Source organism: Peromyscus eremicus, chromosome 15 (genome assembly GCF_949786415.1).
Source record: "Peromyscus eremicus chromosome 15, PerEre_H2_v1, whole genome shotgun sequence".
Classification (NCBI taxonomy): Eukaryota; Metazoa; Chordata; class Mammalia; order Rodentia; family Cricetidae; genus Peromyscus; species Peromyscus eremicus.
In genome coordinates, this window is record NC_081431.1 from 39,396,206 (window position 1) to 39,417,650 (window position 21,445).

At 40.5% G+C, this 21,445-nt stretch overlaps 1 protein-coding gene across 1 annotated transcript in view; it reads left to right on the top strand.

Annotated features, from left to right (window-relative positions):
* Window positions 1–21,445, top strand: part of Xpr1 (xenotropic and polytropic retrovirus receptor 1) — a 155,273-nt gene that overhangs the window by 128,829 nt on the left and 4,999 nt on the right. The window contains exons 12-14 of the mRNA XM_059281110.1: window positions 9,331–9,497; window positions 13,240–13,379; window positions 20,251–20,472. Coding sequence (XP_059137093.1) covers window positions 9,331–9,497; window positions 13,240–13,379; window positions 20,251–20,472 — 529 coding nt within the window. The remainder of the gene's footprint in view (window positions 1–9,330; window positions 9,498–13,239; window positions 13,380–20,250; window positions 20,473–21,445) is intronic.

A 21,445-nucleotide genomic window follows, 5' to 3' on the forward strand; every position in this document is an offset into this window, starting at 1 on the left:
GAGACGCTAAACTTAACAAGATGCTTGCTACAGCTGGGTGATAGAGACTTTGGAAAGCACAGATGCTAGGGTTGGGGCCTAGAGAGTCAAGAGTTAACTAAGCTGGTCAAGGAGAGAGTCTTTGATAGAGACAAATGCTTGATCTTCATTTTACAGGGAAGGAAATTAAAAACAGTGGTTAAGGTATTTGCCAAAGTCCTCCAGCTAGGAAGTAGAAGAGCCTGTAACTATGTATAGAGAGATTGTACCTCCAAAATCAGCTAGCAAGTGGGTAACAGAGCTAGAATTCATATCAAGGCCTTATGATTATTTTTGTTGTACCATTCTGTCTTCTAAGTTTGTAGAATTCCTTGAACTCTACCCAGTGACACGCTGTTAAACTCTAGGTAAACAAAATAGAACCAGTTAGGTAGGGTAGTGTGCTGTCATTCCAAGTGACAAAGCTGTATTTGAGAAAGCACACAAGTACATGAGCAAGAATAATGCAGGCTGTATTTATAAGAAGATACCCATTTCCTGGTTCTTGGTCCTAATTGCCACATTCACTGAACACCGAGCCAGGAACTTGCCTTTCACACTGACAGCCACAGCATTGGTTCAGGCAGTGTGGAGTCAGCTCCAATATGAAAGGAAGTTCCCCCTCGGCCAGAAAAGAAAAGTCACCTAGGAGTCAGAGGAAAACAGAAACATTAATGCTCGCCGGGTGGTGATGCATGCCTTTAATCCCAGCACTCGAGAGGCAGAGGCAGGTGGATCTCTGTGAGTTCAAGGACAGCCAAGGCTACAACAGAGAAACCCTATCTCGGAAAAAAAAAAAAAAGGAAAAAAATTAATGGTATTTGAAGTGGAGGGAAAATGATTTAGCATGACTAATTTGCTTAGTGTTGTGTTTCTTTTACATTTTTATCTCATTATTTATGTATGTAATAGGGAGGCATCGCATGCTGTCGTGTGCATGTGTATGTCATAAAGACAACTTTGTGAAGTCTGTTTTCTCCTTCTACCTTGACATGGGTTCCGGGCATCGAACTCAGGTGGTCAGTCTTTCACAGCAAGTGCTTTTTCCCTCCGAGCCTTCTGACTGGTCAGAATAGTGCTCTTTTTTATGGTGTTAAATTCACTTCTGAAGAACTATCAGGTGGCTGGAGAGATGACTTAGCTGTTACAAGCACTCGTTGCTCTTCCCGTAGACCCAGGTTTGATTGCCAGCTCCCATAGGGCTACTCACGACAGTCCATAACTCCCGTTCCAGGGATTCCTATGTACTAGTCTCCAAGGGCACCAGGCACACAAGTGGTGCACAGACTCACGTGCAGGCAAAGCACCCATACATATAAAACAAAAAAGAAGAAAATATTCTTAAAAAGGAAATGTGGAAAAAAAATGAGGGGGAAGTTGACTATTATGCTAATAAACAAGACATGCCATTTACATGCCTCTTAGAATGTACAGAATGTAACTGCAGTACACACACAACTAGGACCGACCCAAAGCCTTGAGTATGCTCACCACATCCTTAACCTCAACCTCTCCAGTAATACCATGAAGGAGGGGGAGGATGTGATTTTCATCAAATGTTTGAAGGAATTTTGTCTCTTAATAAAGTAAAATAGTGCTTCATAAGTTCTATTTAATGGAAAAGAAAATAAAAATCTACTCATCATCTAAATATCTCATTGACACATGGCATTTGCATTGGAGTCCTCATGTAGGCTTCTCAAGGCTTTCTACATATTTTTTTTTAATGGTTATAGAATAAGACCCTAGAGCATATCTTCTTTAAAGGCAAAATTTACACCTGTTTACACAAGGAAAATCAACACTTACCAAATAAAGTGGAATATTAAGGCCTACTCAACACATTTCATACCTGATACAGAAATTGAATGAAGTCTAGAATCTGTTGCATGGTCCTCCTTTGCTTGTCACTTACAAACACACTGTTCTGTTTCTTTAGTGTGGTGTCACGTGCCAGGGATCCCAGCACTTGAGAGGCTGAGTCAGGAGGATTTTGAGTTTGAGGACAGCCAAGGCTACATACCAAGACCCTGTCTCAAAAACATCTCCACCTGACTCCCCCTCAAAAGAAACTACTTTAAATGTGGATGTTTGCAGTAGTTCTAGAACCTTCCACCTAACTTTCTGTTGCCTCCATAAAGTTTCACTACCTTCCTCTTGTCAGTGTGACCAAGTCCTCTGCTGGAAAGCACTTTGAAGCAGCATTTTCTGTGACAAGCATTCTTGTGTGGGAAGAACTAGAACATGGGCTTGGGAGTTGAAACAGGAGAACCAGCTTAGTTTATTCAGTTGTTAACTGTGTTACCCTGAAAAAGACACTGATCTGGATTATAGGTTCATAAACTCAAAACACCAGTTTCTGCCGAAATGAACCTGTAAGCTTTAACTTCTGTGTAAGAAATCTGTATCTGGCTGTGATTGGTTGATCTCTCCATGGTGTGATAAAAGTATATAGAAAACACATGTAAAATACTAGAAAAGGTTTTGTTTTTTAACATTTTTATGTTTGTGAATGTTTTGTTTGCATATATGTCTGTGCATCATGTGTGAGCCTGATGTCCTTGGAGGTCAGAAGAGGGCATGGAACCTCCTGGAACTGGGGTTATAGGTGGTTGTGAGCCACCATGTGGGTGCTGGGACTTGAACCCAGTTACTTTGGAAGAGAAGACAGTGCTCTTAATGGCTGAGCCAGTCCCAGAAAGGTGTTTGTTTTGTTTTTAACACACTTGTGGAGGACTTCAATGAGATCAGAGGTCTCAGCTGGCGGTGGTGGCGCATGCCTTTAATCCCAGCACTCGGGAGGCAGAGGCAGGGGCATCTCTGTGAGTTTGAGGCCAGCTTGGTCTACAGAGTGAGTTCCAGGAAAGGCACCAAAGATACACAGAGAAACCCTGTCTCAAAAAGCCAAAAAAAAAAAAAAAAAAAAAAAAGAAGAAGAAAAAAAAAAAGAAAAGATCAGCGGTCCCTTCAGTTTCCCACCTGTTATTCTTGTAGCGCTGTTTGCAAGTACGCCACTCCGCTCGATGGTTGACTGGGAATTTAGACATTTCTTTTGGAATTTCTATGTCTTTTTTGATGAGGTACCAGTGTATACCTTTTACCCATCTTTGGTTGAACTTGCTGTTACTTTTGAATTTGTTGAGTTCTCTATGTACTTAAGTAGAATCCATCAGATAGTGTTTAGAATAGGTTTTGCCGTCTGCAGTTTTTTGTTCACTAACATGGCCTTTTATAGGGCAGACTTCGGTTTATCAGTATTTCCTTGTGTGGACCGTGACTAACAACTCTTTACCAGGTCTAGTTCTTTCTTTTTTATCTCAGTCTTTTTTATTATTATTAACATAATTTTTATTGGCTCTGGGAATTTCACATCATACACCCCAACCTCACTCATTTCCCAGCCCTTCGGTGCCTTCCCTCCACCCTTGTAGCCTTCCCCTAAAAACGAAAATTAAAAAATGAAAATAATTAAAACAAAACAAAATAACCCCAAAACAACCGCTTTGATTCTCTGTCCTTCCCACCTCTCCATCACATATTCATTTGTCATTGGCCCTGGGAGCTGTGATGTGTCATGCAGTAGACCCTTTTGTTCAAACAGCTTTCCTTACAAATATTCATTGCAGTGAGTTGTTGGTCTGGCTCAAGGCCTCTGGCTTCTGGCACACCATCATCCCTGGACCCTCACCGAAACTTCTCTCAGATCCTCCTGTTGCCCCAAGTCATGGAGATCCTGCGGCTCTGGTTCTACAAGACCAGTCCCTTCGTGTGCTCCAGCAGTTTTTAGATGGGGTAGATGTTGCAGTGGACCAACTCAAAGCCCTGGATGTGGGCCTGGGTGGTGGCAGAGTTAGTCAGTCTGGTCTGCTGGGGCCAGCACCCCCATGCCCTTCCTTCTCTTCCTTCTATCTTTGGTGCTGGGTTCAAACTTGGGATTTCATGTGGTAGGCACTGAGCTTTATCACCCAAGCCCCCAAAATGTGCCATAAACTATAAATACAATATTCCATAAGTGCAAAATACAAACTAGATGTTGAAGTCTTAGTATGAAAAAGAGTATAAAATACCTCAATAATTTTATAATGACTAAAATATCTTACATATGTTGAGTTAAATAAGATGTATTATTTAAATTAATTTTGTCTGTTTCTTTTCATTTTTATAACATGGTGGCTAGAAAAATAGAGCACTGTGTCTGTAACTTCTTTGAGATTTTCATGTAGCTGACTTTCTCTCAGCATACTGCCACAGACCTTCTCTGCCTGAACAGTATTTGAGTACCACCTGAAGGAGTTCTGCCCACCTGCCATATCACCCTGTTGTTTCCTCATGGTTCTTTTCACTGTCCACAATTATCTTGCTCGTCCGTGCATGTGATAATTATCTACCCCACTAGACAGCAAAAGTCAATGAGGCAGGAAATTTGTCTGCCCTTTAGTAAAAAGATTGACTGCTAGGTACCTAGCATCTAGGATAATGTCTGATTCACATTCAGCAGATGCTCATATGCTGGATGAGTGGTTTCCACTCGCTGGAAATGGCTCTCTCTGCACCCATCAACTGTTCAGCTACAGTCCCTTCAAGAGTCACTTCAAGTAGCAGCTCCTTCATGAAGCCTTTCCTGGCTGTTGCCCCTCCTAGAAGCCACCGTCTTCCTCCATGCCCAGGTCTCTGACTGTACTCTGACTGTGTCTGTCTGCACCGTCTCTTCCGGGTGTAGCCTTTTCTTGTTCTTCAGCACGTCCCTAGTTCTCTAGAACAGGTTACAGGCCACATTCACTCTGTAGAAGTTAATCTTCAGTGCTATATCCATATAACAAATGATGTAAATTATAGCCCTTTGTTGAAGAGAAGGATTCCTGTGCAGTTTACTACTATAGAAACAATACATCATTTATAAATGTCACCATGCTAACTATTTTTCTTTGTTCACTTTCTTCCCTTCTCCTTTTAAAAGAAATTTACAAGCTTCGTACATGTGGTAACATACATACATGCAGCAAACATCATACACCAAAAATAAAAATAAGTCTTTTTTTAAAAGAAATTTACAAGTAAAACATGGATATATATGTAGATATATGTATATATAGATATATGTGTTACTAAAATTATCAAATAATACAGAATTAAAGCTAAAATGAGTTCCCTCTTCTGGAATAATCATCTTTGTCATTGCTGTAATCATCATTTTATATACAAAAATAATTTGAAATCATTATGTATAGTTGTTTTGGTTTGAGGTTTGTTTGCAGGGGTGCCTTTTTTGAGATAGTGTCTCATGTATGTACCTGGCTTGTCTAGAACTCACAGAGATCCACCTGCCTCTGCCTCCTGAGTGCTGGATTAAAGGCGTGCGCCACCACTCCTTGGCTGGACTTTGTTTTGTTGTGAAGGTTGGATCCAGGTCTCACACATGTTGAGCACCACTCTACCACAGAGCTACTCCCTTAGCTTCTGTGTATAGTTCTTAAGTCCGTTTTCTGCGTTACCTTGGAAATATTTTCAATGGTCCGCCATAGTTCCTAGAACTTCCCTCTCACTTCAAAGGTGAGAGGGGCTCAGGAAAGCACACTCTGTGCTACTCTGAGCCTGGTGGTGGTGGTGGTGGTGGTGGTGGTGGTGGTGGTGGTGGTGGTGGTGGTGGTGGTGGTGGAGCACACCTTTAATCCCAACCTGGTCTACAAAGTGAGTTCCAGGACAGCCAGGGCTGTTATACCAAGAAACCCTGTCTCAAAAAACAAACCAACAAAAAGTTTCTTGAATAAGATTGCTATTTCTCTTTTCCTCTTTTATTCTTGGGCCTAATTAATTGTATTTTTTTGTCTCAATCATGTAAGAATATGAGTCTTGTGTAACCACAAGGTTGGGAAGTTATAGTCTATATTCCAACCCAGATCTTTTAACTTCAAAACCAGTTATTTTTCTACTTCCTGTCTCTCTGAACTTTAGAATCTTTAACTGTAAATGAAAATAAGAAAAGCGATTTTGCATGCATCAATGTAAAGATGGTCATCACCTAAGGAGTATTATATGCAGTCTTGTGTGCTAACTAAAACAGTGATGATCAGTGACTATGTACTGATACTCCTATAAAAGGGTTGTGTCCTGTAAACCTGAGTGCACTGAGAATAGTGTGAGTAAAAATGTGTTCAGGACACGTAACCAACCACACAGCACAGCTGGGCACTGTGGAGGACCAGCTGCTTGAAGTCATGAACTCAGGACTGCTGGAGCTATGCCTACTGCTGCCTGTCAGAGTGAGACTATCATGAAGCATATAACTAGTCAAAGCGTAAACTGTAATTTCTTCTGAGAGCATATGGCTTTATGTTATTATATGTTACAGATTATCTGTGTGTTTAGTCATTTCTCAGAGAACAGTATTATTCTCATAATTCAGTGGTTTGGTTTGGGGACTATAGGAATAAATGCAGAATTTATTATGTGCTAAGCTCAGGCATAATTTAGTTTACTTCAAGGTTTGGACTTTGAAAACAATGCCTTCTCTATTTTATTTTTTTATTTAGTTTTAGGGTAAAAAGTGGTAATTGTCAGAGTAGGACTGTCTCTGGGTGGAAAGACTGCTCACTCTCTTCACTTTAGACTAACCTTCCTGACAGAAATTGATTGCTGGACGATGTTCTGATTTTCTGCCTATCATTTCCTCCAACTCCTACTTCACTTTTCATTCCTCTCATGGCTGTGGGTATGCAACTCTTAGGAAATTTATTTTTATTTTAAATTCAATGGATGTCATTTCCACAAATTTATTCCATATATTCTGCTTCTAATGTGGCAGATGGGTAAGAGAGAGACTCCTCTGGTAGAATAGCAATGACTTGATTTTCTGTGATTCTCACCATTACTAAAGTGGACTACCAGGGTAAGCCAAGAGAGAATAAGGTGTAATTGCTTGCCTAAAGTGATAACATCTTTGCAGTATGTCCCTGAATACCAATGAAGGAGGAAGATGAAGGGAGAAACATTCCTTATTTGGAAAATGGGAAAAACCAAAATATAGCACGTGTTCATCATTTAAGTCTGTGAGGTAAAATATCACTTATTCTGAAATATTCTGTAAGAATATTTGTTTATTTTAAAGGTCAGTAAGTCTGCACGTGTATCTCATAGAAACTTCATAGAATAATTGGGCTTAGAAAGAGGGAGCTACTTGAATCTTGATAGATGAATTGTGAGGATGTTTCAATGCATCCATGAAGCTGATGATTGATACTAGTTAACTGACCTCTGAACAAATCCAAATATACCTAGGTAATTAATAATGTGTTAGACACCTAGAATTCATATTCAGTGTTCTAATATAAATATTCAGACCAATATGCTTTTGAAGAAGAAAAATTTTATGACTATAATTTAAACCTGAAGACTAGTTTCTATCGAAGCAGAGCTTTTCTGCTTTTTTTGGATGGAGCAATCAGAATCCCTTGCCTTTTCCTCCTCCTGACTGTCTAAAAGAAGCTAAACAAGTGCTGTGCTGGGGTGTGTCCAGTCACTAAACCAGCTCTTGCTGAATAGACACTGGGGACACTGTTTAGTGTTGGTTGATTTCCGTGATGTAAATATTCTCTTCAGACCCAATTTTAGGGTGGAATGTAGTGTTGAGAAAAGATGTACAGTAGACCAGCATTGTACAGTGTTTCCATCATGCAGACAGAATGTATGTATACAACCTCGGAAGGGTAGAAAAGAACAAGGTTTAACACCCTGAAGAAGTGATGAATTTCAAGTATCTATTACTTTCATATAGCTAATTATGTCTGTGTGACTTAATGTTTAATAAGGATTGTTTCAGCTAACAATATGTATCTCATGAGCTGATACATACTAACTAACTCTAGACCTGTAAGGTATCAGTTTTTTTCCAACTATACAATTCTGGTGTTGGTAAATGTCCAAGCATTTATTTTTTTTCTAAGATACAGAGCTGATCCTAAGGCCCAAGAAGTCATTCTGCAGTCAAGTCCCACATATCTTTTCCAATGTCATTTCAAGTAGTTACAAACTGTCTTATGTTCTGTGTTCCCTGCCCAAATGTAGATGACTTGTAATTTTTTAAGCATAGCACCCTTTCCTACCCCAAATCTTTTCAAAGGTGTCTTCAGCCTTGAATGACCTCACTTCATCTGCCTGGCTTTCGCAATATTGTTTATTTCTTTTTCTAGAAATATCACAAATGCTACTGATGCTCATTTCCTTCTGTGGGAAACTCCCATTCTCCTTGATGTTTTTTCAGTTCCTTGTACTTCATTTGAACTCAAGTTTATTTTTGTAGCAAATGTCTATCGTTCAGCAGATTATTAATTACCTTTGGATCATACTGTACTCAACACATTAATAGCTGTAAAATGATCAATAAATACTTGTTTATTTTAGTGAAACAAATTCTGGAGAGTGCATGATACAGACTGAGAAACTGACCAGAACAACCAACTTTAAGGTTTTTGAAATGAGATCACCTGCGCCGTTCTTTCTCCTGCTAGTTCAGAACCGGGTTGTTTGTTATCTGTCCACGTCTTGAAACTGGAGAACATCACGGGAGCTCTGGAACTTACTGAAGGCGAATTTCAGAGAGCAAACAAGGCACTGAAGACCAAAAAAGATCCAGTTGTTGAACTATGTTTACAAATTATTTTTATTCTGATTTAGTGTACTTTATGGTGTTCTCAGAATAAAGCCAAAAGTACTGTTTCCAGTATAAAGATGGATTGGGCCTTTGTATTAGTAACGTCCCTGTGAAAGAAGGAAAACTAATCAAGCTCTGTGGCTTGAGGGAATCTCGTTTTCATAAACGTAATGGGTGAATGCCTCATCAGTCTGTTGGGTTCCTGGGCATTTTTTTTCTAGAGTTGCCTGATTGCCTTCACAGTGAGTATTGACAAGATCAAAGTATGTGAAGGAAATGCTCTAAAGTCAAAAACATCCCAAGACTTCGTGGAGAAGAAGTGGCACGTTCTTTGTGATGGTTCTGCGTTGTTTTGTTTTTTTGTTTTTTAATCTTTTACCCTAAGCTGCCACCTAATGGCAAAAGTTTAAATGACATGTTTATAAAATCCAAAGAGTACATTGAAATGTTAGAGATTCGTTAAAGATCCTCACTCCTTAATAGACATTTGTATAATTTTGTATTCTGTTGGTTCAATGGTTTTTTTGGACCTCAGAGAAGTCATAATTATTATTACCCTTTGTTAGACAATGCTTCTACTCAGGATGTTGGTTTTAAAAAGTTTGATTTCTTTATGGAGCACTATGGAGAATCGAATAAGTTTCTCTTTTCCTCCCTCTCTCCAGAGCGACAGCACTCAGACACCGTGGTGTTCTTCTACCTGTGGGTTGTCTTCTGTGTCATCAGTTCCTGTTATACCCTCATCTGGGATCTCAAGATGGACTGGGGTCTCTTCGACAAGAATGCAGGAGAAAACACTTTCCTTCGGGAAGAGATTGTCTACCCGCAAAAAGTATGTATGGAATGTTCACACTTAAGGAAAAAAGTAAAAAAGAAAAAAACCTTAGCTGTATCAGTAGTTAGACTTTACAGCAATACTGACCCAAAGTTCTAATTACGTTAACCTAAACATGATAAAAAAAAAAAAAAAAATTATCCAGCTGGGTAGTGTACGCCTTTAACGCCAGCACTCAGGAGGCAGAGGCAAGTGGATCTCTGTGAGTTCGAGCCCAGCCTAGTCTACGTAGTGAATTTCAGGACAGCCAGGATGGTTACACAGAGAAAGCCTGTCTCAAAAAACAAACAACAAAAAAAAATTATCCAAGATACCAATCCAGTCCACAACAACAAAAAAGTGTCATGTGTGCCATGTGGTAGATGCAGTGAGAAAATAAGTGGATCAGTAAATGGCAGTGCAGTGGTGACTCTGGAGAGGGTGGCTTGCTCTGAGAAGCCTGTTTTCTTAGTGTGTTTGGCCGTTTGAACGCTCCCTTCTTAACTTCAATGATCTTCCCTTGCTATAGTTATTATATTGTGTTACAATGATGCTTGGGTGTTCGTGTTGCTCACTGCTCAGAAGAATTCTTGGTGTGTAGTAGACTTGGTGTACACCGACTGAGTGGCTACACACTTGACTGAAAAAGCAGCTTTATGAACACCCACGGGGAAAGGACTGCCGACTGCTCAGATCCTTCTGTCTATTGCAATAAGTACTTGTTGGTGCCAACCCAATCAGAAAAAAAAGTAGAGAATTCTATAGGAATTATTTTAGCGTTTTACCAGCACATTAGAATAAAAGAGTATGAGACACTGAATTTTAAATCAAAAAAACAGAAGTATCTTTACACAGATGATTTAGTAAAGGTAAATACCATGAATAGGCCTGGAAAAAAAATTGAACAATGACCTGGGAATCTGGGTATGTGTATTCCAATCCCAGCTGTATCACTAAGCTATTTAGTCAGCCAGACACTACAGGGGATTCTCAAAGATAAGGGTTTAGACTACATTAGCTCTTGATATATTCTCAGACTTGAAGTTCTGTTATGGATAACATATAGAAGATTGAGTCAATAGTATTTTATCCTATACTAAAATGTCACCATTACATCAAATTTGTGTTTTGAAAAGTATATAATTGTGTAGTATTGGGTAGAGAAGGCCGTGACTGAGGCATTAAACATTTTTTATAATTCTCAATTAAAAGGAAAATGAACATGGTGAGGCCAGGCAATAGCATGCTGGTAAAGCACTAGTGGGACCAATACACACATTAATCCTTAATGCCATTTAAAAAAAAAAAGAAGAAGAAGGTCAGTAATCAGAGTAGGCATGAATTCAGTTAAAACTACTTTAAACTCACCACGTGTGTGCTCTTTATTACTGCTCGTAGTATTTGGTGAACACTACAACACATTTGTTTCCTGTGCTGATGCTTCAGTGCAGTGTATCTTTACATAAATGCTAGTCTGTTTTCTATTAAAATGAGTTCTGATTTACTGTTTTCTATGTAATGGAATTAGTGAATAGAATCTTTCAATTAGTTTATTATTGTTGTTGTACATTTTAATGCTATCGAAAATAAAGGATATACTTTCTTACATTGCAATTGCAAATTTATGAAAAAAAAAGTGAAGAAACTATTTGTGAAGTCCAGTGAACCTTCATTATAAAATCCTATCATAGGCCTCATAAAAATTCTGCCTGCTTTCTCTCATGTGGGGAACCTAGATTGGTATGTATTTGTGTGTGTGTGTGTGTGTGTGTGTGTGTGTGTGTGTGTGTGTGTGTGGTGAAACTGGAAAGGGGACCCTGAAAGGGTTAAAAAGACCTTACAGGAGGAGGAAGATGGGAATGAGGACACATGTGTGACATGAAAATAAGGAGGAGCTGTTGTTGGGGAGGAAGATGGGATGGGGCAAAGGGTGGGGCAGGGGGAATAAGAATAAAGACTATGAAATGCCCTCTGAAGCCTATTGCTTATTGTATGCTAACTTAAAATTTTAATTTAAAAACTAACAGTCAGTAGACAATGTCTAAAACTGACTAGTCAAAACATTAAACACATTATTATTTAAAATTGTGGAGGGCAAATGGAATGGGTAGTTACAAATGTCAGTCTCTGGGGAATGGAAAAGAGGAGGTACAGGGATTGATGGTTGGTTCTTTTTAATAGCCTTCTGATGATGACTCATACACTGTGTTAAAATTAAATAGGGTTGTAGAGATGGCTCAGTGCATAAGAACACTTAACTTGGAGAGGACCTGCACTTAGTTCCCAACACCCCATGGCCGCTCACAACCACCTATAACTCCAGTTCCAGGGGACTCGGTATCCTCTTCTGGCTTCCAAAGGCACCAGGCATACACACAGTATACATATAAGCATGCCAGCAAACACTTGCACACATAAAAGAACAATACTAATAACAATACTAACAAGAACAATTTTAAAGTAAGTTAAATAAATACTATAGCTTAGTACATAGCAGTTCTAGTTACCAAAACCATAGCCTTTAAATACATTTTGAAGTGCTAATTTTGCTTAGTAATAAGCAAATCCATGAGTTTTGGGATCTATTGGCAATTTGTATGTTTAAGACTTTTGAGTAATTAAACTGGATTAGTTGAATACTATCTCTTATGTTCAGCCATACTTGTGAAATCTAAGCCTCATTTGATTTGTCAAATGAAAAACAAGACAAAACTTGTATTATGTATGGGATAAAGAAATTTAAAATTTTAATTACAAATGGTACAATTAATAACTGCTAATATCCTTTAGTATTAGCAACTTAGTTGGCTTACCATGTTTCTCCTGGAATGTAATCCCAGTTGATCAGGGTTCTCATTTAACTTAGAAAGAGTCTTGTGTACAGTGTACACATGAGCTATATTTGTTAAATGATTTCTGAAACTCAGTGCTACATTATTTTAAATACTGCACTATTTAGGGAAAGTAAAACCTATGTAACATTTCCCCCATGTATGTGTTGGTGGGATGTCTATGAGTCTGTCTCATCAGCTGATATAGGGGTACTTTGTGAGAAATGTGATGAGAAACATTGCTGTGGAACAATCTTTTGTATGCTGTGAATATGTATTATTCTCATTGTTAATAATAGAGCTGATTAGCTGGTAGCCAGGCAGGAAATATGGGCAGAACAATCAAACTAAGAAAGGGAAGAGAAGGGTAGAGTCAGACAGAGTCACCCAAGAAACAGGATGCTGGAGGACCAGTAAGCCACAGACCACATGGCAATAAATAGATTAATAGGAATGGGTTAATTTAAATGTAATAATAAGCCTGAGCCACTGGCCAAACATTTATAATATAAGCCTCTGAGTGATTATTTGGAAGTGACTGTGGGACAGGGTGGGACAGAGAAACTTGGTTTACATATGGAGTTTCAACGTGTGGCTGAAACTTCCACATAAAACCTAAAAAAGCTTAAAAGAAGGTTCTCAACACACAAAAACAGAGCCAGATGCAACTTCCTAGTCTCACAGTCTCATGCCAGCCAGATGCAGAAGAAGCAAGATGAGAATGTTGTATTGAGAAAAGGTACAAAGCCATGTGGATAAATATAGGTAAGAATTATGGGTTAATTTAAGTGTAAGAGCTAGTAATCAGCCTGAGCTACCAGCCAAGCATTTATAAGTAATATTAAGCCTCTAAGTGGCTATTCAGGGATTGGCAGGCAGGAGAGAACAGTTTGTTGACAGAACATACTCTATTTGCTTGTATCTCCTAGGCCTACTACTACTGTGCCATCATAGAAGATGTGATACTGCGCTTTGCTTGGACTATCCAAATCTCTATTACTGCTACGAATTTTCAGCCTCACGTTGGGGACATCATTGCTACTGTCTTTGCCCCCCTTGAGGTTTTCCGGTAAGCAAACCATTGAACAATCTATCAAGGATTCTTTTAAAAGATGCCCAGTACTGGGCCAGCAAGCTGACTCAGCAGGTAAGGCACTTACCACTACCATGTCTGATAATCTGAGTTCAGTCCTGGGACTCAGATGGTAGAAGATACTTGTCCTTGACCTCCACACATGAGCTATGGCATTCGTGCCCACACAAATACAAAGAAGATAATTAAATGTAATAAATTTTATTTGGGCATGGGGTGGCACAAACCTTTAATCCAAGCACTCAGGAGGCATAACTCCTTATGAGTTCGAGGCCAGCTTGGTTTGCATAGAGAGTTCTAGACCAGACAGAGATACATATGAGACTCTGTCTCAAAAATAATAATAATTATTATTATTATTATTATTATAAAATCACAAAAAGATAGGTTTAAAAATAGCAGACATTTAGAAATGAACTAAAACATGTTTGTCTCTTTTCCACTGTGAAAGAGAACCAACAGGCGCAGGGTGGAAAGGAAGGTTTCAGAGAGACTTGAGTCCATGGCAGGGGTGGCATGGCAGGGTATGGCGACATATCCCGTGACAGAGGCTGGTCCATCACAGTGGACCAGGAACCAGAAGACGGAGGCCAGAACTAGGGTCAAGTCTAAATTTCAAAGATCCCAAGTGCCCTTCTCTGGCCAGGCCCCACCTCCTACATGTTCCACAGCCTTCAAAGTAATACTGGAAAGACTCAACGCATGAGCCTTTGGGGACATTGTAATGTCTAGTGCCCTGGAGTCAGAGTTAAAATTGTAACAAAAATGTTACAATATTTCCAGTAGACTGGAATTGAAAGTGAAGCAAAAAGAAAGTGAAAATGCAACTACAAAGCCACTGGAAACATAACCACAAATGTATGTATCAGAAAAGTAGAAAGCTTAAGAAATCAGAAAAAAATTAAAACTGCAAATCTAACCCAAAAGATGGAAACGCATAGATTAGAAATTACCCGAACAGAAACTGTGCAGTGGAGAATATTAACAAAAAGTAACAATTGATGAAGTGGTACATAAGACTACTCCAGGGAGAGCGGGAGGAAGAAGACATCTGTCAGAAACCATAAAGGCTGGGGTGTGGTTCAGAGGCAAAGTCTGACCAAAGTGCACAAAGCTCTGCATCCCCTCCCTGGCCCAGGAGGGAAGTTCTGAAGGTTTTTAAAGAGACTGTAAGTACCATTAGATGAAAGAGTCAAATTCCTCAAAAAAAAAAAAGAAAGAAAGAAAGAAAGAAAGAAAGAAAGAAAGAAAGAAAGAAAGAAAGAAAGAAAGAAAGAAAGAAAAGAAAAGAAAAAGAAAAGAAAGAAAAAAAGAAAAGAAAAAGAAAAATCTAGGAAATTTGTTTTTTGAAGGCATCAAAATTTAAATCAATATCAGAATATTTTCCGTAAAGAAAATGCCAGACCCAGAAATTCTTCCAAATAGTTTTTTACTGTGTTTTTTTTACAAAGCACTTCAAAGGAGAGGGACAAAAAAGGAACAAGAGCCCAGCATGACAGTCATCTGAAACCTCCAAGGATATTCCCAGAGAGACCCTGTGCTACCACTATGTTGTCTTACAGCATAGTTACAGAAATCCTGAACACAATAGTAGCCAGTGAGTCCACTAAAAAGGTTAATACTTCAAAATTTAGGATCATTCTGTGAATTAAGGTTTAATATTTGTCTCAGTTACTCTTCTGTTACTGTGAAGAGACACCATGGCCGGTGCAACTTATAAAAGGAAGCCTTTAATCGGAGCCTTACTTAGTTTCAGAGGGTCGGTGTATGATCCGCCTGGCAGGAAGCATGGCAGTGGGCAGGCATGGTGCAGAAGCAGTAGCTAAGAGCTCTATCTTGATCTGGAGGCAGCAGGCAGAGGCATTAAGACTGGTTCTGCCCATGGGCTTTTGAAGCCTCAAAGCCCATCTCAGTGACACACCATCTTAACAAAGCCATTCCTCCTAATCCTTCTTAAACAGTTCCACTAACTAAGGACCAAGCATTCAAATATGTGAACCTATGGTGGCCTTTCTTATTCAGACTACCACAGTGTTCAAAAACTAACTCATGTCATTTAACTCAATAGCAGAATAAGGGAGGAGTCTGTTACATTGAGAAAGACCATTGTTAACAATACCTGGTTGAGCAAAGGGGTATGTATCTATAGTAGCAGCTGTTTTGAAGTCTGTGGCAGGAAGACTGTTGGAGGTCAGGCTAGGCAACATAGTGAAAGCCTGTCTCAAAACCAAACAAAAATTTCAACAACTTAAAAATCGATACTTGTTCCTGAAAAAGAAAAAAAAAAAAAAGATACAAGATCATAAAGCACTCTAAGCTCTCCGTTGTGGTTAAGCTGAGCCCATGTCTGCTGTCCCCAGTTATGTTTACCACCATAATGCTGCAAGTGGTGGGTAGTAAAATGAGGAGGGTTATACAGGACTTACACCGTATCATTTTAATAATGCCAAATACATTAAAACATCCAGAAGTCAATCTAATGAGAGATTGGTATATGTGTAAAAATTGACAAGCCAGTTCTATAGTGGCATGTGCGTGTGTGTGTGTGTGTGTGTGTGTGTGTGTGTGTGTGTGTGTGTGGTGTTTCAGATAGAGTATCACTAAGTTACCCAGGCTGGCTTCCAATTCACTATGCAGCCAAGGTTGACCTTGGTCCTGCTGCCTCCCTCCCAATGCTAGGTTTACAGGTATATGCCAACCATGCCTGGCAGTTCTATAATTTATATAGAAACACAAAGAATAACCAAGACTGTTTCAAAAAGAGCAAGGTTAGAGTAATAATCTAAGTTGCAGACTGGTCATATAAATAGAGAACAAGCCAGCACACCATGTTAGTGAGAGGTTAGACAACAGGCTCCACTGGAATGGATTGGGGCATCCAGAGACAGACCCACATATGTTGTGACACCACCTGTTGACAAAGTTAGCTGCATAACAGGGAAGAGAGAACATTAAACGTGAGTCAGCTGACTGTCTGTAGAGAAGAAAATGAATCCTGACACCTCTCACATTCAGTATACAGAGTCAATTACAGGGCGCTCACAGAGCTAAGTAAGAGCAGCAGATAAGCTCTCCAGAAGTTGGTAGAGAGCGCTAGAGGTGGCATTCAGTGTAGTAATGTATTTCATATTTCAAGATAGCAGTTAGGCAATGTATTTTTGTATACTGGCCAAGCTATATACTAACATGCAAACTTTGAGGTATATGTGATGTGCTCGGTTTTTGTTTTGTTTTTCCTATAAAGGAAACATTTAATTGGGGTGGCTCACTTACAGTTTCAGAGGTTCAGTCCATTATCATCATGATGGGGAGCATGGCAGCATGATGCATATGTGGGGCTGGATTAGTAGCTGAGAGTCCTACATCTTGCAGGCAACAGGAAGGAGATTGTGACACTGAAGTTTAAGGAAAAACCTCAAAGCCTATCTCCACAGTGATATACTTCCTCCAACAAGGCCACACCTATTTCAACAAAGCCACACCTCCCAATAGTGCCACTCCCATCACATTTCACTCCCTGGCCCCGATGTGCTTGTTTTTAATTGCATATTTATAATTATCTTATATGTATATGTGTGTAGATGCATGTGTGTCATCATACACATGTGGAGGTCAGAGGACAGCTTGTAGAAATTGGCTCTCTCCCTCCTGTGAGCTCCATTGACTGCACTCGGGTCCTTGGGCTTGGCAGCAGGCACCTGAGCCATCTCACTGACCTATGTTTAATTTTTTTTTAAGTAACCTTAGAGAAATACGTGACAGTTGGACTGACAGATAACTCCTCAACAGTAACAGTGAAAGTCAGAAATCACTAAAATTATGTCTTAAATGTGCTGGGAGAAAAGTGAAAGCCTCCCTCCCTTTTATTCTTCACCCGTGAAGATAGCTTGTCCAAATGAGAAGATAAAGAGATACTTTTAGATAGGTGTATAGTATCCCTGTGAGCCAGGATGGACAAACATAGCCTGATAAATAAGATAGGATTGGAGACAAAGCTAATCCTGAAAGGCAAAGGAGGCTCTGGAAAGAGTGTGCTCGTTTGTGGATGCCATTGATCTCTGGACCACTGCCCCCTTTTCATTTCCCTAAACATCTATGTCTGAGGCCCAAACACTCCATAGTAACCACCCTCTGCACTTGGCTCTCTCTGCTCTCATTTCTCTCTGTTCTTCCTTTCAACCCATGTATTGTTCCCAACACTGAAATGGGGCCACTTTTTAAAACTATGATGTATTTATGCATGCGCATGTGAGCACAAACATGCCAATGTCACTGTGAGTGTAGAGAACAGAGTAAAACTCAGTAGTCAGTTCTCTCCTGCCACCTTATAGGAGCCCAGGATCAAACTCAGTTTATCAGGCCTGTACTCAAGCACCTCTACCTGCCAAGCTATCTCACTGACCCTCAAATCAATCTGTGAGTTGGAGGCCAGCCTGGTCTACAGAGCGAGATCCAGGACAGGCACCAAAACTACACAGAGAAACCCTGTCTGGAAAACAAAAACAAAAACAAAAACAGACAGATATTGGGGTTAAACTTGAGAGATCAGAGGAATAGGACAAGCCACAGCCAACCTCACCTTACCAACCCTCAGCCTCCAGAGAGACCTACTTCCTGTATACCCACACCTATATGTCTTTCTGTTCTGCCATCTCACTTCCTCTCTCTACCCAGTTACATCACCTCCTGTCTGTCTGTACAGACCTCCATGGTTAGTGCTGGGATTAAAAGCGAGTGTCACCATGCCTGGCTCTGTTCCCAGTGTGGCCTTGAACTCACAGAGATCTGCATGGATCTCTGCCTCCTGAATGCTAGGGTTAAAGGAGTGTGCTACCATTGCCTGACCTCTATGTTTACTATAGTGGCTGGCTTTTTCCTCTGATCCTCAGATAACTTTTATTGGGGTACACAGATAAAATACTACCACAAAGTACTCTGTGGTACCAGTTATACTTCAGTCACTGTCCCTCAGCATTCACAGCCAGGGTCACGTCCCAGTGTTAACCCATTCCTGGTGACAGAGAAGCATAGGCAGAGAAACTAACTCACCCATCATCTTTATAGCTAGTGGTGGAGCTATGATTAGAATCTAGACAGTCTGTTCCAGAGTTGAAGCTCCTGGATTGCGCTGTTTTGAAAACTCTTGCCTTCAGTCCTCTGTATTTATCTTTTATCTCCCAACAAAGCACTGTCTTCACTCAGCTCCTCAGAAACTATGTTCTCCTCTCTCATAGCTTTTCTTCTCAACTCCTCCACTGATTTTTCTTCCTCTTTCCGACCTATAAGTGTTGGGATGATGCTCTGCACGTGTCTCTTCCAGTCATATTATTTCTAAAGGCCATGATTTGAAATAGTGTCCTTATGCTATCTCCAGCCCCAGACTCTTGATCTCCAGGCTCACTGTGTCCATCTACCTACTGAATTCTCCACTTGGGTCTCTAATGACTGGGTAGCTCTAGCCTAACAGGAAGAAATCCGGTTCTTTGGTTCCAATAAATGATGTCACTCAGACCACTAGGCAGTCCTGCCAGCTTCCTCTTCTTAGTAGATCTCTAGTCTTGCTCCCCATCACCATCCACTTTCCTGGACTTCTAACTGGTCTCCATGTGTTCTTCTCTCCCTAGTCCAGTCATTCTTCTATCTGTAGAGTAATCATTTAGAACAAATCATGTTGGTCTCCTCAGACCCCTCACTGTGAAACCTGGGCTCTTCCCAGGGGTGTATATGGCCCTCTAGGGATGGGTCCTCTTCTGAATCTCCATCTTATTTCCTGCTATTTTAACCACAGTTTTCCGTGCTGGCCCCACAGACCTTGCTTCTATTCCAATACACCAAAAGTGTTTTCTTAGTCTACTTTTTTTATCCTGTTCCCCCAGCTAAGATACTTGTCTCCCTGAGTTTCCTATGACTTGCCTCTTTGTATCATTCAGACTTCTCCTGGATGTCATCTATCTGTCAGTCAGTTTCCCTAACCAGTCTTATGGCAGGGTGCTCTGTGTTTCTTTTCTGCTCGACAGTCTGCAGAACACCTAACCACCTAACAGGTTTCTTTACTCACCTGTCTTCACTACTGGAATAAGGGCAGAGACTGTATTTGTGTTGGTCAATGTCATTTAAGCATTCAGTAAATACTTACTGGACAAAGAGAAAGATTATATTCCAGAAGACAATCTTTGTGACTTTCCCCCAATCTCACACCATCTTTCCCTTTCATGTTATTTATTGTGTCTGTGTGCACAGGAGCAGAGGGGTGGTGCATGTGAGGTCAGGGTCATTCCTCAGATGCCTTCTACCTTTTGTTTGAGACAGGGTCTCTCAGCAGCCTGGAACTTCACCATGTAGGCTGGGCTGCCTTTCCTGGTCCAGTATAGATCCACCTGTCTCTGCTTCCCATCTTGCCATTGCTGTAACTAGGAATGCACACCACCGTGCCTGGCTTTTTACATGGGTTCTGAGTTTCCATACTCACATCCTCATGCTTTTGAGGCAAGTTTTTGGTTTTTTGTTTGTTTGTTTTTTGTTTTTTGAGACAGGGTTTCTCTGTGTAGCTTTGCGCCTTTCCTGGAACTCACTTTGTAGACCAGGCTGGCCTCGAACTCACAGAGATCCTCCTGCCTCTACCTCCCGAGTTTTGGGATTAAAGGCGTGCACCACCACTGCCCGGCTTGGGGCAAGTTCTTTACTACTGAATCGTCATCTCCCTAGCCCTCTCTTTGGTTTTAATAGTCTAGTCCGTAATAATTGTTTTGTTTTGTTCTTGGTGAGGAGGAACTTGAGTCTCCTGGAAGTTGACAGACAGTAATATTTTCAGATCTTAACTTGAATGTGTTTACCCCCATTTTCTTAGGCGATTCGTATGGAACTTCTTCCGCCTGGAGAATGAGCATCTAAATAACTGTGGTGAATTCCGTGCCGTGCGGGACATCTCTGTGGCCCCCCTGAATGCAGATGATCAGACACTCCTTGAGCAGATGATGGACCAGGATGATGGGGTGCGAAACCGCCAGAAGAATCGGTCATGGAAGTACAACCAGAGCATATCCCTGCGCCGGCCTCGCCTCGCGTCCCAGTATGTATAGACCCCTCTTCTGAGTAGAGTACTTTTTTTGGTCCTTAACACCGGGTAACACTAGCTAAGAAAGCTCCTAGATGAACCAGGTGATGTTGCTGATACTCAGCCATGCTTTCTCTCCAGACAGTAGGAGTCACAAACCACTCCATGATCAACTTCTGGAATGTCTTCATGAGTACATCAGATAAATGTCAGAGTATTACCTACTAACTGGGAATATAAAAGAACGTAGGAAAAAATTTGTTGGAAAATGATTTACTTGATTCTTGAATATGGTGTGCTTTGTATACTGAAAACCTTCAAGTTAGGTTAGAAAGCCTATCATTTGTGTAACCTTGACCAAATTCTTGAATTTCTCTGTTACCACTCTTCTGTACATTGGAATGTGTATAGTTCAAAGGGAGATTAAGAAGAGTAAATTTGCCAGGCATGGTGGTACACGCCTGTAATCCCAGCACTTGAGAGGCAGAAGCAGATGGATCTCTGTGAATTCAAGGCCAGCCTCGTCTACAAAGTGAGTTCCAGGACAGCCAGGGCTACACATAGAAACTCTGTCTTGGAAAAAAAAAAAGAAGAAGAAGAAGAAGAAGAGGAGGAGGAGGAGTAAATTCATTATTTGTGAAACTTTTCCGGTATCCTCACAGAAAGAACCCTATCTTATTAAATACATACACTAGAATTCTTATTGGCCATTTACCCTGTGTTTCTAAAATGAATAGTAGGCACAGGACATCTGGTGACTCATTGAGATTTAGAGGACAGACAGCAGAGTAGACTGGAATAAGAGACTGAAGTTGACCAGTTTTCTGAAGATAAGGGAGTGTCTGGGTAAGACCACGGTGGAAATGAAGGGTGCAAAGGAAAAGCACGTGTCCAGAACAACAGTGAGAAAATAGAGTTGGGTGTGCGCCCCTGAGTGGTCAAAGACTGGCCGGGCATTCAGACGGTGGAAGCAGGAGGATCAGTTGAT